The sequence below is a fragment of the Salvia hispanica genome, chromosome 4 (assembly GCF_023119035.1).
Source record: "Salvia hispanica cultivar TCC Black 2014 chromosome 4, UniMelb_Shisp_WGS_1.0, whole genome shotgun sequence".
Classification (NCBI taxonomy): domain Eukaryota; kingdom Viridiplantae; phylum Streptophyta; class Magnoliopsida; order Lamiales; family Lamiaceae; genus Salvia; species Salvia hispanica.
This window is the reverse complement of record NC_062968.1, coordinates 41200945-41215331: the sequence shown is the minus strand read 5'-3', so window position 1 is coordinate 41215331 and position 14387 is coordinate 41200945. Positions and strand designations below refer to the sequence as shown.

General features: G+C 35.0%; 2 protein-coding genes across 3 annotated transcripts; one reads left to right on the top strand and one right to left on the bottom strand.

Moving 5' to 3' along the window:
- Positions 1-6807: 6807 nt before the first annotated feature.
- On the bottom strand, positions 6808-7635 carry LOC125221084. The gene has a single exon (XM_048123215.1). The coding sequence runs from the start codon at positions 7633-7635 to the stop codon at positions 6808-6810; it is 828 nt and encodes a 275-aa protein (XP_047979172.1).
- Positions 7636-10525: 2890 nt separating this feature from the next.
- Positions 10526-13388, top strand: LOC125219979 (structure-specific endonuclease subunit SLX1). 2 transcript variants are annotated; one of them, XM_048122077.1, is made up of 4 exons: positions 10526-10801; positions 11147-11253; positions 12816-13007; positions 13155-13388. In XM_048122077.1, exons 1-3 carry the CDS (start codon positions 10578-10580, stop codon positions 13004-13006), a joined length of 522 nt encoding a protein of 173 aa, XP_047978034.1. In that variant the 5' UTR covers positions 10526-10577; the 3' UTR covers position 13007; positions 13155-13388. The 2 variants fall into 2 exon arrangements, with proteins under 2 accessions (XP_047978034.1, XP_047978035.1); XM_048122078.1 differs by having other exon boundaries at positions 10693-10832; positions 12816-13388.
- The last annotated feature ends 999 nt before the right edge of the window (positions 13389-14387 follow it).

The following is a 14387-nucleotide window of genomic DNA, read 5'->3' as shown; positions in this document are numbered from 1 at the left end:
AAAGTAAATATATTTGCATGTGACACCAAACTCACATTTCCATCAAGACATGTGATAGCCACACTTTTAGTAAGAGAGATAAATAGGTGATGCATGTATACAAATGCATATAATAAAGAAATGACATCTCAATTAATTTTGTAAGAAAATGCATGTGACACCAAACTTATATCTGCAAATGCATGTGATAAAGAAATGACATTTTAATTACTTTTGCAAGAAAATCCATGTAATAATGAAATGACATCTCAATTAATTTTGCTACAAAATGCATATGACACTAAACTCATATCTATAAATGCGTGAGATGAAGAAATGACATCTCAAATACTTTTGAAAGAAAAAGCATGTGACAAAAAACTCATATCAGCAAATGCATGGGATTGCATGTGACATCAAACTCATATATGCAAATGCATGTGATAAAGAAATGACATCTCATTTTTTTCTGCAGGAAAATGCATGTCACACCAATTTTTATTACACAACTTATATTACACAAATTTATACTTCTTCTGTCCCATGCTACTCGCAATTTTCTATTTCAGCCAATCCCGAAGTACTTGCGACTACTTATATTTTAAGTAAGAACTGAAGTATTTTATTAAGATAGTATTAGAGTTAATTAAGTGTTCGTTTATTAAAGGCTCCCTTATTACACATGAAATACTAATGCAATTATACTAATTACTCAATCCTTAATTTACGGACTAAAATTAAAAGTGTGAATAGAATGGGATGAAGCATCGCTTCGTGTGTCATTCAACAATTCATTCAAGAAGCATCGCTTCGTGTTCATAGTATTTTCATCACATAAAGCATGTTTTTCACAAATTCTCATATTCATCAAGTCATTCAAGAAGCATCGCTTCGCATTCATAATATTTATAGCACATAGAGCATACTTTTCACAAGTTTTCACATTCAACAAATCATTATTCCGGAAACGTCACTTTTCATTCATAGTGTTTCCAAAAGCATCAAGTTTCAAGCACAAGTCACAAAATATCTAGTACCTCTTTCTTTGCGGTTGAATGAGACGAGCTGCGGTGTTGAGTCCTTCGCATTTAGTTCATTGACACAAAAGGGTTGTAAAGACATCCTAAAGTTTTAAAAAGAAGACTCTTGGGTCCAGAGCGGAAAGAACTGAGGCTCTGATACCAACTGTAACAGCCCGCCCTCCTAGGGTACAATAAATGCGGCGGCTGCTACCCAAAACCGACTCCAACGAAATAAACATAGGCTAGGGTTGCATTTAAAGAGCGTTGACCCAAAGAAATGAAAGAAATATCAGAGTAATAATTGCAACAACTTAACCTAGGAGATTGAAGGAAGAAAGATTTCATAAAAAGCGATCAAAATATCTTAAGAGTACGACATAGTATCCCAAACAGAATCACGAGAAAAAGACTAAGGCCTCAAACCGAAGGCAAGATGCAATTATCCCAAAAAGAAAGGAAAGAAATAGAGTGTATCAAAACTTCAGCGGAAAACGACCAAGAGAGAAGCATAGCTATGTGTGACGACACAACTACACTTAGAGTTCAACACATCCATATTAGTTAATTAAGCTGCTCAACACCCGCCACCACTCGTCTTCATTCAACCTGCACATAAGGAAAACACATGCAGGGCTGAGTATTTTGAAATACTCAGTGAGCTCGTTGCCAAAACATTTTATAAGTTATGCCACCCTTACCAAGTGAACTCGAGTTTTAAGCAGTTATAAGAGAATACCACGAGTATCACAAAATATATTTTCCATAGACTGGCCAGTCAAACAACTCCCCACTCATTTTCCACAATCACAACATTTCCATGGTGCAACGAAAGTGTGGCCACACTTTTCGCCCACGAGACCGACCGACTAGCAAGGACGGCTCCCGATCTCCTCGTGTACACAGCCTGGTAGGGTTTGCGGCCCGTACTCAGACCCGAATTCGTTTAAACATATCCATAGTCCTATAGCCCAATGGAGCGAACTCTCAAACTGGGCATCAGGCGCACAATATCACAACAAAACAGACATAGGCATGACATAACAGTTAAACCACCCTTATTTCTCCACATTCATAAATTTGCACATAAAAGAGTTTAAGAATAAAGCCCACCTCGACTGCTTAGTTTTCAAGTAGTTTCGCTTTTCCGTTATCCGGCTTCGCAACCAAAGTTTCACCTTTTAATCACATAGGCACATATCACAAATTAGGTTCAATACTACTCTTACTCATGCATGTCTCATTACTTTTCCCTCTTCCCAACGATTTATCTTATCATTACTAATTAATCAAGATCATGTTTATCACACCATATTCTTTAACTATCAAACACACACTACACCACACCACAACACACACACACACACACGGCACACACACACACGCCACACACACACACTCGGCACACACACATACACATGTTCCCACATCCCTTTTCATCCCTCTTTCACTCAACTAAGATGCATGAGGGTTCAAGAAGACCGATTAACCGGTTGGAAGAAGAAAAGAAGGGGTAGAAGAAGAACAACATAACTCTTAAGCAAAAATACCTTTTTAGAGAAAATCAATCGGTAGGAATAAAGTAGAGACTTGGTTCTTCAATATCCTCGGATTAAACTTCGATTTCTTCTCAAAAGATGAAGGATTTATGGAGTAAAGTGGAAGAAAAATTGAGAGAGTGAATGGGGGTGAGGGGGCCGAAAATTATGGGGCTAGGGTTGGGGTTTTGGTTCTTATTTATAGAGTTCCACAAGATCTTTAGGTAATTAGAATAGAATATTTGGTAAGATCTCATTCTCCCAATTAAATAAATAAATAAAATAATATTGTGAAGTAGGGAAGAAGAATTAACAAAAATAGAAGATGGCAATATCTCCAAATTTTCGAAAATTAGGCTCTCAAAATAGCCAAGACTTTGTTTTGGTATTTTTCCATATAGAATAAGATATTATGGAGCAAAATAAAAATAAGGAAAATCCTCCATGAAACAAGGTGGGGGCCGATTTCTAGCCTTTTAAATAAGGCATGGATTTTTGAATATTGACCAAAATAAAGTAAGGCAAGATCTCTTGAAGTATGGAAAGATTTGGTAGAATAATTAAATTCTAGGTATGGAAGGAAATCAAGTGAGGAATCAAATAAATAGGCAAAATAATATTTCCTTCCCACATGGGTGATTTTCGAAAATCACCTAGAGAAAAGAGGGGCTCGATTTTTCCATCTCTAAACAAGGAAATAATTGGCTCTTGGAATTTAATTTGGATAAATATCCCAAGGATTAAATAAATTCCGGAAAGATAGAAATTCTTTCTCCAAGGGGTCTAGGGTTCGAAAATCTCAAGACTTAGGGTGATAAGTATTTATGGAAATTTTCTCTAATATTCTCACTCACCCATAAACAATTAATTTACCACATAAATCACATAATAAATCACATGCCACATCATTAAATTATTTAGTTTGACTTTTCAAACTTTCGCACAAACCCTAACTCAATTCGACCATATCAACTCATGAAATAAAAGCATCCTCGATGCCACGTCATCAACAATTAATTTTAGGGCTCAAAAATTAGGGTTCTAAAATCCGGGATGTTACAATATTCGTTAGTCGGTATTTCATCTCTTTATCTTTTGGGGATAAGTGATCTTTTTCCAACAACTTGATCAACATTTTTTTGTACATCTTCTTAGAGAGTTTTTCCATCTTTTCACGTTCTAACTCCTGTCAAGTCTTCACTAGCTCGACCACATTATCTCTAGCTAGCTTAGTGCATAAAGTTTTGCAGCAACTTGTGCATTAGTAGAATCTAATTGTGTTATCATACAAATTCTTTTTTCTTTTTGCCTTGTCTCTATTAGATCAAGACCTAATTGAATGTCCAGACATGAGAGTTTCTGGATTTGAAGGATAGAATAATCTCTAGAAACAGAAGTCTTTGTTCTTTAAGCCGCCACCACCTTGTTCAAAAGCAACATTTTCATTTGATGTGTCATTAACATTTCACTTCATATGTTTATTCATAGCTTCATTAAACACTATCAAATCTTGAAATTTGTTGTCACCTGCTTTATAGATGCTATGAGCTTCAGTCTCAACATCTTGGTCACTCATTCCACTCCTCTTTCGTGTTATTGTTACTCTCCAAGCAACCACCCATTTGTTCACATTTCATTAAGTCATTTCCATCTACACTTCATAAGACTCCACATTTTTTTTTAATTTCAGATAGGAAATTAATTCATAAATACAAAAAGTTTCATTAATGTTTCAATTTAGTACAAAAAGTTTTAAGTTACCATAAATTATTGAAAATGTTTCGTGAGGGTTTTAAGTCAGTAAATTTTGTTTCATAGTATTAAACACCATTAGTTTTTGCTCTATTTATCATCATACTGCATATTTTATATCATAATAGCTAATTATTCATATAACAGCAAAAGATATTCAAATAATTCAAAAAGCAAGACATGATATCTTCTCATGTGGAAGAGAAATTTCGACAGAAACAATAGGAATGAGCTAAGTAGCCACAAAGGCTATTAGTGCCAGCCGCCACTGCAGAAACGAGGATGCTGACTATTTCTCCAAAAGAATGTGATTTCGAGTACCCGGATACCCGACTCGGATATCCAGTTCCGATTGTGATTTTGATATTTTTATTTGTTATTTTTGGAAATTTACTACAAACTTTTAGAATTAATTTAATATTATTTAATTCAAATTTAATACAAAGTTGAAGTAGTATTCAAGAGAAAATAACTACAAACTTTTAGAAATACAAAGATCCTGTAGTAGTTCGAATTTAAAAGAAAATAACTACAAACTTTTAGAAATACAAAATTCTTATAGTAGTTCGAATTTAAAAGGAAATAGCTACAAACTTTTAAATACAAAATTGATAAGTTACATATTAACATCTTTCATCCATCCACAATAAGTCAATAATCATCAAAATTCATAAGTTCAAACATCCATCCCTTATAAACATCACAATTCAATAATTCATAAGAATCAAGATATGACAATATCATCAAAGATTCAAAATTCAAAATATCACAAGTCAATGAAATTAAAATGCAATTAAAAAATAAATTGTATTAATTAAAATGTAGTTAAGAAATTAAATTACATTTAATTATAATAAAAACATAATTTATTAATTTTAGGAAACAAATCAGATAATTCGGGCATACCTGATCGGATATCGGGTAACCCAAAATTTATTAACCCGATATCCGATAATCCAAAATTCTCACTACCCGATCTCGATCTGATACCCGAAAAATCAGATTTCGGGTATCCAAATACCTGACTTTTTCGGGTTTTGATAGCGGGTATCCAATACTCGATATCCATTTTGACATGCTTATACCTAGTTGTGAATTTAATGTTGCAACTTTGTCATTATGGCATTTTTTAGTAATTTTTTACTTTTAAGTCACTATAATTAAACTTTTAAGTCACTATAATTAAATTTTGCAATCCTAATTTCAAAATCCCGACATTGGTCATCCCTACATAAGACCTTGCATACATGGATGTTACGATTAACCCTCAAATTTTGTGGCGGATGTTATTGCACCTTGCGTTAGTGAACGCTAAATAAAATCCTCTTATTTCCCTAAAGAGTCTTACAATATATTGCTTCATCATCCTGATAAATTATTGGGGTCAAGTTATAACTAATTTATAACTATAAAATGTCGCAAAAAAATATTTTAACTAATATTTATTTACATTATTAAAGTTCAAAACATCATCATTTTCCGATCTCGATCTGATACCCGAAAAATCAGATTTCGGGTATCCAAATACCTGACTTTTTCGGGTTTTGATAGCGGGTATCCAATACTCGATATCCATTTTGACATGCTTATACCTAGTTGTGAATTTAATGTTGCAACTTTGTCATTATGGCATTTTTTAGTAATTTTTTACTTTTAAGTCACTATAATTAAACTTTTAAGTCACTATAATTAAATTTTGCAATCCTAATTTCAAAATCCCGACATTGGTCATCCCTACATAAGACCTTGCATACATGGATGTTACGATTAACCCTCAAATTTTGTGGCGGATGTTATTGCACCTTGCGTTAGTGAACGCTAAATAAAATCCTCTTATTTCCCTAAAGAGTCTTACAATATATTGCTTCATCATCCTGATAAATTATTGGGGTCAAGTTATAACTAATTTATAACTATAAAATGTCGCAAAAAAATATTTTAACTAATATTTATTTACATTATTAAAGTTCAAAACATCATCATTTTAGTGTAAATTATCAACTATTTAAATTTAAAATAGATATTTTCGGATTATTTAGTTCAAATAGCCAACTTCCAAATTTGAAATTATGGTTAATTATCAGTCCAATCATGCACGTAACATGCCTTAATTTGTGCGACACAAAAGTAGTCGATAACTTGAAGGCTTGAATCATAATCACGCATCCAACAAACTGATCATGCGTTGGAGTCCACGGCAAGCTATTTGTCTCAACAAACATTAATTCATTACTATAACATTACAAATATTTCATTTCTCGCTATATGTAATATTTTGATAGGAATGAATTGTGTAAAGGATTAGTTCTAAAACAATAATTTACTAACTTTAGTTCAATTTTGATTTTCGCCACATGTTTCTTCCGCTATAATAACAAAGTATACATATCCATATTCATCAGATATATTTCCCATGATCCCCTAAATATCAAACTAATGTAAGAGGCCAAATCACTAACACCAACAACACATTATATACACAAACATGCCATAATAAATTCTTTTTAATTTGCTAGACCTTAATCTCCCTCTTCTTCCTCATCAAACTTGATCATCAACGATCTATACTCAACTTTCTCTTGAGGATACATCTTGACCAAAACCAAGTAAAACACCATCACAAACACTGTCAAAACAATCAGATACAATCCAAACAGTAGATTCACCAACGCCTTAGCCCGTCGTAGGGCCCGGTCGCCGCGGCACATAACCATCTCTCCCTTCAAGAAGCAGTCCTCGGGCATCCACTCTGGCGTCCACAACATAAACCCCATAACAACAAGCCAAACTCCTTGAAAAACCACCGAGAAGCCTCTCGCGAACGAGGCGAGGAAGCTCCTAGGGTTGGCGGCGAGGAGCAAAGTGGCGAGAAGCGTCGCCGAGGTGACGAGCTGCATCAGCCAGTGGTACTGCCCCTCGACACCGGCGTGGTCGGTGGAGTGGAGGTGGAGGATGAGGAGCTGCTGCGCGAATGCGGCGGCCTGGAGGAGGTGGAGAAGGCCGCGGTGGGGAGGCCGGGGAGGGGCGAGGCGGTCTAGGAGGACTGCGAAGGAGGCGTAGATGGAGAAGGAGAGGGCGATGAGTGAGTGCTCGAGGTGGCGGAGGTTCTTGGCGGCAGTGGGGCTGCCGGTGCCGGCAACAAAGAGTTCGGAGATTATAAAGACGGTTGTGACCAAGATGATGGTGATGGGCTCTAGGTATTTTAGTCTTGGGGCAGGGAACCATGGGAGGGATATGAAGTTTTTGGGGTGGAGAGAATGGTGCTTGATGGAGTTGAAGAGGTGCCATATTCCTATCACCAAGAATGCAAACCCTAGTGATACATGGCCTGATGTGCCTCCTTGCATTTTTATGTGTTGGTGGTTTTAATTTGTGTTTCATAGAAATGAAACAAGAATGATAATATATATGTGTATTGTTTGTTTGGTTGGAGAAGTAAAAGTGTGATCTATGGAGGAGACGAATGATGAGATTACATTTTGCTTGTATATCTGTCATCTTGCCTTGTACTGAAAAATTATGCAAGTTTTCTTTTGGGGAGTGGCAACAACAAAACTCTTCTTAAAGGAAGAGTTACATTGTTCTTGTTCTTGGAGGGTGAATCACTAATAGCTTATCATCATGATGCAAATTCTTAACTACTTTATGCTTTTCACTTAAATTCTATATAGAAGAAAATATGTATAGGTATAATGTAGGGACCTGTATTAGGAGCTCTATTTGAGTTAGCACGGGATTTAAGAAATGTAAAGAAAAGTGGATAAGAAAAGATAGTAGAATGTAGGGTCCATTATTATAATTTTATAATAGAATGTGGGTGAAATGAGTTAGTGGAAAGTGAGGTCCACCTACCATTTATAGTAAAAGTGAACCAGGACTCTTAATGGCGGATGGACTAAAATAGTATACCGAAACCTCTTATAGTGGATGGACTAAAATAGTAAAGCGGGACTCCTAATGATAGACAGAGAAGTATAAATCTTGAATTGGTTGAATTAGATCGAAAAAATATGAGCACTATCTTATAATTAATGGTAATTACTTACTTTACTAATTAGAGTGAACTACACAAATAGTACTCTCTCAGTCCTTCTTTAGTAGAGGTATTTTTTTTTTACACGAGATTTAAAAAATTGTGTTAAAAGCGAGTTAGTGAAGGAAGAATAAAGTAGAAAAGGAAAAAGTTGGAGAGATGAAGAGAGAATAAAGTAAGAGAGAAGAAAAGTTAATGTTTTTTACCAAAATAGAAAATGACTCAGCTACAGGGGGACAACTGAAAAAAAGAACACGACTCAGCTACAGAGGGATGGATGGAGTATCTAATCTTTCACTTTCGCACAAAAATGGTATATGATTTTTGTTTTATATCATTTTGGTACCTCGTGACAAAAATATCATTTGGTACCAAATGTGATTTTTGAGTCATAAAGGGTATCTTTGAAATTTTCAATTAAATAGTACTCCCTCGTTTCTTCATAGTTGAGGCGAAACTTATCGGCACGGATTTTTTAGAAATGAATGTTGGGTGTTTTAAATAAATAGATAAAAATAAAAGAAGAAAAGATAGAGAGAATAAAATATAAAGTGAATAAAGTAGAGAGAATAAAATAAGAGAGGGTAAAGTAGAGAAAATCACATGTTTGGTACTCCCTCCGTTCCTCAGCTATGAAGAAACTTCCCAAAATGGAAAAATGACTCAACTATGAAGGAACGGAGGGAGTACTAAACATGTGATTTCTTTTTTTTCTCTTTCTTCTTTCCTTTTTCTACTTAGTTCATATTTCCTCTTCTTTGGTTTTTTTTTTAGTATTTTATACATACACCTAATTGACATTCATATAAATTAAGGACAAAATATCTGATTAAATAAATTGTTCAAACTAATTAAATCAATTGAATATTTTTAATTTAATGGGAAACACTTTCTATTGGACCTGCGCGTTTTTTAGTCCAAAAACGTCCGGGTCGGGCGTTTTCGACGGGTTCGCACTGCTCCGTGCAGCTTTCGTCAAATGACTATAACTTCTTCATCCGAGCTCCGATTGAGGCGTACAAGGTACCCACGCGAAGCTATTTCATAGACGAAGATAACGGTGGTAGGATAAAAAAATTTGGACATTGTCTTGATAGGCAATGACAATTTGAATCAGACACCAGATCCAATGTGGCTCATTGTATGCCTTCACTCCACATGTATATCTATCAACTAATATATAATAATTAAACTTTAATGATTAATTGATAGATAAAATAATATGAAAAAATAGGAGATATCTTGGAGTGGAATTAACATTATTTGATTTACATCAGAAGTACTCTCTCTGTCTCAGTTTATGATTCCTATTTTCACATTTTCATCTGTCCTTGTTTAATAGTCTCATTTAGAATTTATCATATTTGGATATAAAATTTAACCTCATTGTTGATGAAATTTACCCTCAAATGCCATTACTAATTACTTTCATAAAAATAAAACAAAACAAAATCTTAAACATATAAAAAGTCAAAAGGGTCACACTTTCACTACCTCACTTCAATTATTATACTCCCTCCGTCCACAAACAATAGATCTATTGTTGTTCGGCACGGGTTTTAATGTAGAATTGGTAAAGTAAGAGAGATGGGGAGAAAAAGTAGGTAAAGTAAGAGAGAGAGAGAGAAAAAGTGAGTAAAGTATGAGAGAGGGAAGAAAAAGTGGGAAAAGTATGAGAGATAAACTTTTCATTTTTAGAAAGTGATCTATTTTTTGTGGACCGAGGGAGTACACTCTAACAATCATTGTCTCATTCCAATCATTACACACTCCAATCATTTCTTAAAATCCATGCCTTAAATTTCACTCCTAAACTCCAATCATTACACACTCTAACCATTTCTTAAAATTCATGCCTTAAATTGCATTAAACTGAGAAGGAGTAGTATTAACTAATACTCCATCCGTCCCAAGGAAGATGACCCATTTCTTGGGCGGCACGGGATTTTATGCAAATTTATTTTGTGTGTTGAGAGGAGAGAGTAAAATAAGAGAGAGAGAATTAAGTAGAGATAAATGTGTTTTCATTTTAAGTAATGAGTTATCTTAGTTGGGACAAACTAAAAAGGAAAGTGAGTCATCTTCAATGGGATGGAGGGAGTACTACGAAAATAGTTTTTTGAAATTTAACACAGTAGATTATTTACCAAATAATGGTAGTAAAATGTAAATTTAAAAGTATTCTTTTTCTTTGATTCATTTCCGTTGCCGATATTCAACCAAACGGCACTAAAGCAATCAACGCCATTTTCGATCATGGCGACGCCATTGTCAAGAACATTCAGATCACTGAAACCCCATTCAAATACTGTTCCTCCCTTTGCCAAAACACCCAATTCCCCACCAAATATTTTGGCCCAAGTCCAATCTCCGAAGAAACCCTCATCTCCACCTAAGAATCCCTGGACTGTTTATCTAATCCTCTCCACCAATCCGCCCATCAAGACTTATGTCGGTGTCACCAATAATTTCTCTCGCCGGTATCAAATTCTCCTCTCTACTTTCTCATTGGTATAGTCCAGAATTTATGGTCGAAAATTTGAATTTATTTCTTGTTTTAATCTAAAATTTGCTTGGGATTTTTTCGACCGCCGTTTCTGCATATGAACATTAATTGGTGCATATTTAGTGTGTCATCAGTGAATTTTGTGTAATTTTAATCTATATCTATAAGTTAAATTGTAATTTTTGTGTTGATTTAAGTTTTTTTAAAAACCTAGCTCAATTAGCACAAATATTAGCCTGATAAATGCTAGTGTGTTGCTTCTCTAGGATATGTGTCTAATGCTATGATGTTCCTTTCACTGAGTTTTTCTCTTTTGTAGCTTGAAACAGCACAACGGAGAGTTAATAGGTGGTGCGAAAGCCTCGACTGCTGGAAGGCCGTGGACTTGTGCATGTCTTATACAGGGATTTGCGGATAAAAGTAAAGGTAACTAAGCCATTTAAAAGTCATTGAAAGATCAGTCGGAAATATCTGCAAATTCATACTTTTCTAGCAAAAATCCACAGTGGTATTCACATATTCGTTTTACTAGTGCAATGGCTTTTCTACACTCTTCTAGAATCTACACAATAAAGCTTCAACCATCGTGACCGTTTAATTTAATGAAAATATGTATTAGAGGAATGTAGTGCAAATATTCTATTATCTTCCTGGCTGTCTTCCGTTTCTGCCTGAGTTTACTGTACTCATAAGTCATAACAGTATATGTCATTCAGACCATATTAAATCATATGAATGATGTTCCTCCAGAAAAAAAAGGGGAGCTTTTTTATATTCAAAATCGTGATTAACATTTCAATCTTATTTGGATGTTGAAGTTCCACAAAAAGGGCATTTTAGTTGTTTATACTATAGCAAGTCTACTTATGTGCACTTGGTAGTTCACGTGTATCCTCAACCATGGTGGTTTAAACTTATAGCTAGCCCACGTAATAGTTTGACCTGGATTAGGATGCATAAAGGTTAAACATGGAGCTATGTTTAGCAATAATTTTTCTATGTCAATCTCTTCAGGAAAACCTTTTGCTCCCATCTTATATCTTTTAGCTGTGCCTTATTATTGAGATTGTGTGTGCTTGTGCTTGTCTGTTGTGGGTGTGTTCCTTTTTATGAGAGTTATGAGCTATAAGATTTCCTTATACAGGTTTAGAAATAACAAGAAGCATATCAACATATGATACGTGTGTTTACAAACCAAATAACAATAATGACCATTTCACTTTCATGAGAAAAAAGTATGATGAATTATAATGTTCCTTCATCATAAGCGATCACTTGCGCAGTCAACACTATGTACTGCTTTAGTGAAGAGTGTGTTTGACTTACTATCTTTATTTGTTCTGGGGAATTATTGTATGTCCAATGTATAACTCAGACAAGATGGGTGATGCAGTCTCCTGACTTATCACATTGTAATGTCTAAATTTCTCCATTTATCACATACACTTCTGTCATATACTCCCTCTGTCCCACAAGAATTTGCATTTTTTTCCTTTTTAGTCCATCCCACGAGAATATGCACTTTCTAATTTTGGGAACTCTTTTCTCTCTAATGTGGTGGGACCCATTCTCCACTAACAATACTTTCATTACCTTTTCTTTCTACATCTATCTTACTTTACCAATTGTGCATTAAAACCCGTTTCCAACCAAAAGTGCATATTCTTTTGGGACGGAGGGAGTATAAAGATGTTCAACATAAACTCCTTGCTAGCACTTTGCGACTAAATATAGTTTTAACTGCTAAAAGTGGCCTTTTAGAGTGTGGAAGAACATGCATACCCTTAAAGTATTTTAGAGTTTTAATAGGACACATTACAATTTAGGTTTCCTAGAAAAATCTCTTTAACTATGTAACATACTGATGCTTTAATTCTATCTCTGCCATCTCAATCACTGTATTTTTATTCGACTTGGTAAGCATGTGTGTATGGCATCCTATCATGTATTGACTTGTAACACGGTCATTTCCACACATGTTGATGTAGCTTATCAATTTGAAGCAAAGTGGAAAAGCATCTCAAAAAAATTGCCGCGGAAAAGAAGTGGCAAGAACCAGGAACAAGCAGAGAATTCGCAGCACTTGCTATTACAACATCGATATGCAGCTCTAAATCAAGTCAAGGATTTCATTAATTGCAGTGAATTGGAAATCAGCTGGCACTTGGATCCGACATAATGTGAGTGTATTGAGTCTATTGACACTAACAAACTTCAAGTTGAGTTAGGTGCTCAGATACACCACAGCTCAGGTCAAAATATGGAGGTACTTTTGCACTCTGGATTAAACAGATTTAGTTGAACTATAACTTATAATTAATTCTCAGGAATAACCCTTGGGAGGTATTCCTGTAGAGTGTCGTCAACATTGTAACCTGAAAGCCATAACCAGCCTCCAGTCTATGTGAAATTGTAAGGTTAATATCGTAGATAAATTATAACATTTCATCTTGTATTTTTCTCTTGGTATACAATTGTAATTTCATTTTATCTTATATGTAATTTATGTAATTGACCGCTAAAAGGAATAGTAGATGCAAATAGTTCCATATTACTTTCTCCGTCTCTTGGTAGTTGAGTCATTTTTTCATTTCATGAATTTCCTTTATAGTTGAATCATTTCACTCACTTTTTCTTTCCTACTTTATTCTCACTATTTTATTCAGTTTTCTACTTTATTTTCTCCACTTTTCTATTCCTCTATTACTTTATCTACTTTAATACCTACCCACTTAATACACTAAATAACTTTGTGCCAAAAAGAAGTGCCTCTACTTTACAACATCATTGTCGTTTACCGGGGAATATGTTCCATTAGCAAGACGATCAAATGGAAGAGAGGCTGGAGAAAAAGATGTGAAACACGATTTTCTACCAGTGATATGGGTAGAGGCATTCAGACCTAACATATAAGACTTACCAGTAGACACAATAAACACATCTCTAGAGGTATAGTCGACAGTAGTAAATGAAGAACTTGGTGTGGTAAACGTTGTGTTGTTAACCCAATTTGGTCTGCCAAACTGCTTCCAACTTCATCAGACTCATGGTTCACACGACCACGATGATTGCATGGCCGTTCATGAAACCCACGACCTCGACCTTGGCCTCGGCCACAACCACGCCCACCATACAAACCTCGACCGTCAGCAAACAATTGAATTATCAAAAGAGTTATATTTGGTACGACTGGTAGACTTCGAACATGACTTTCTCGTATGTGATCCCAAATATAGAAGAAAAGCATAAGACCAAAGCAAATGGCTGGACACATTGAACTTAATGGTGGTTCCTATAGATGATCTAGAATTAGACATGATAATAAGGAGTAGATGCAAATGCTAAGCACATTAGCAAAGGTCAGTAGAATGGGAGAGCCGCGGCGGGAGAATAGAACAATTGTAGCAATAACAACTACATCAATAGCAGCTATAGCTGGAGTGTTGTAGCAGCAGAGTGGCTGAGTATAACCTTTATTTTTAATCAGCAGAGCATAACAAAGAAGCAGCGAAGCTGAAGAAAAGAAACCCTAATTTTTTGATTTTTTTCAAGACTAAACT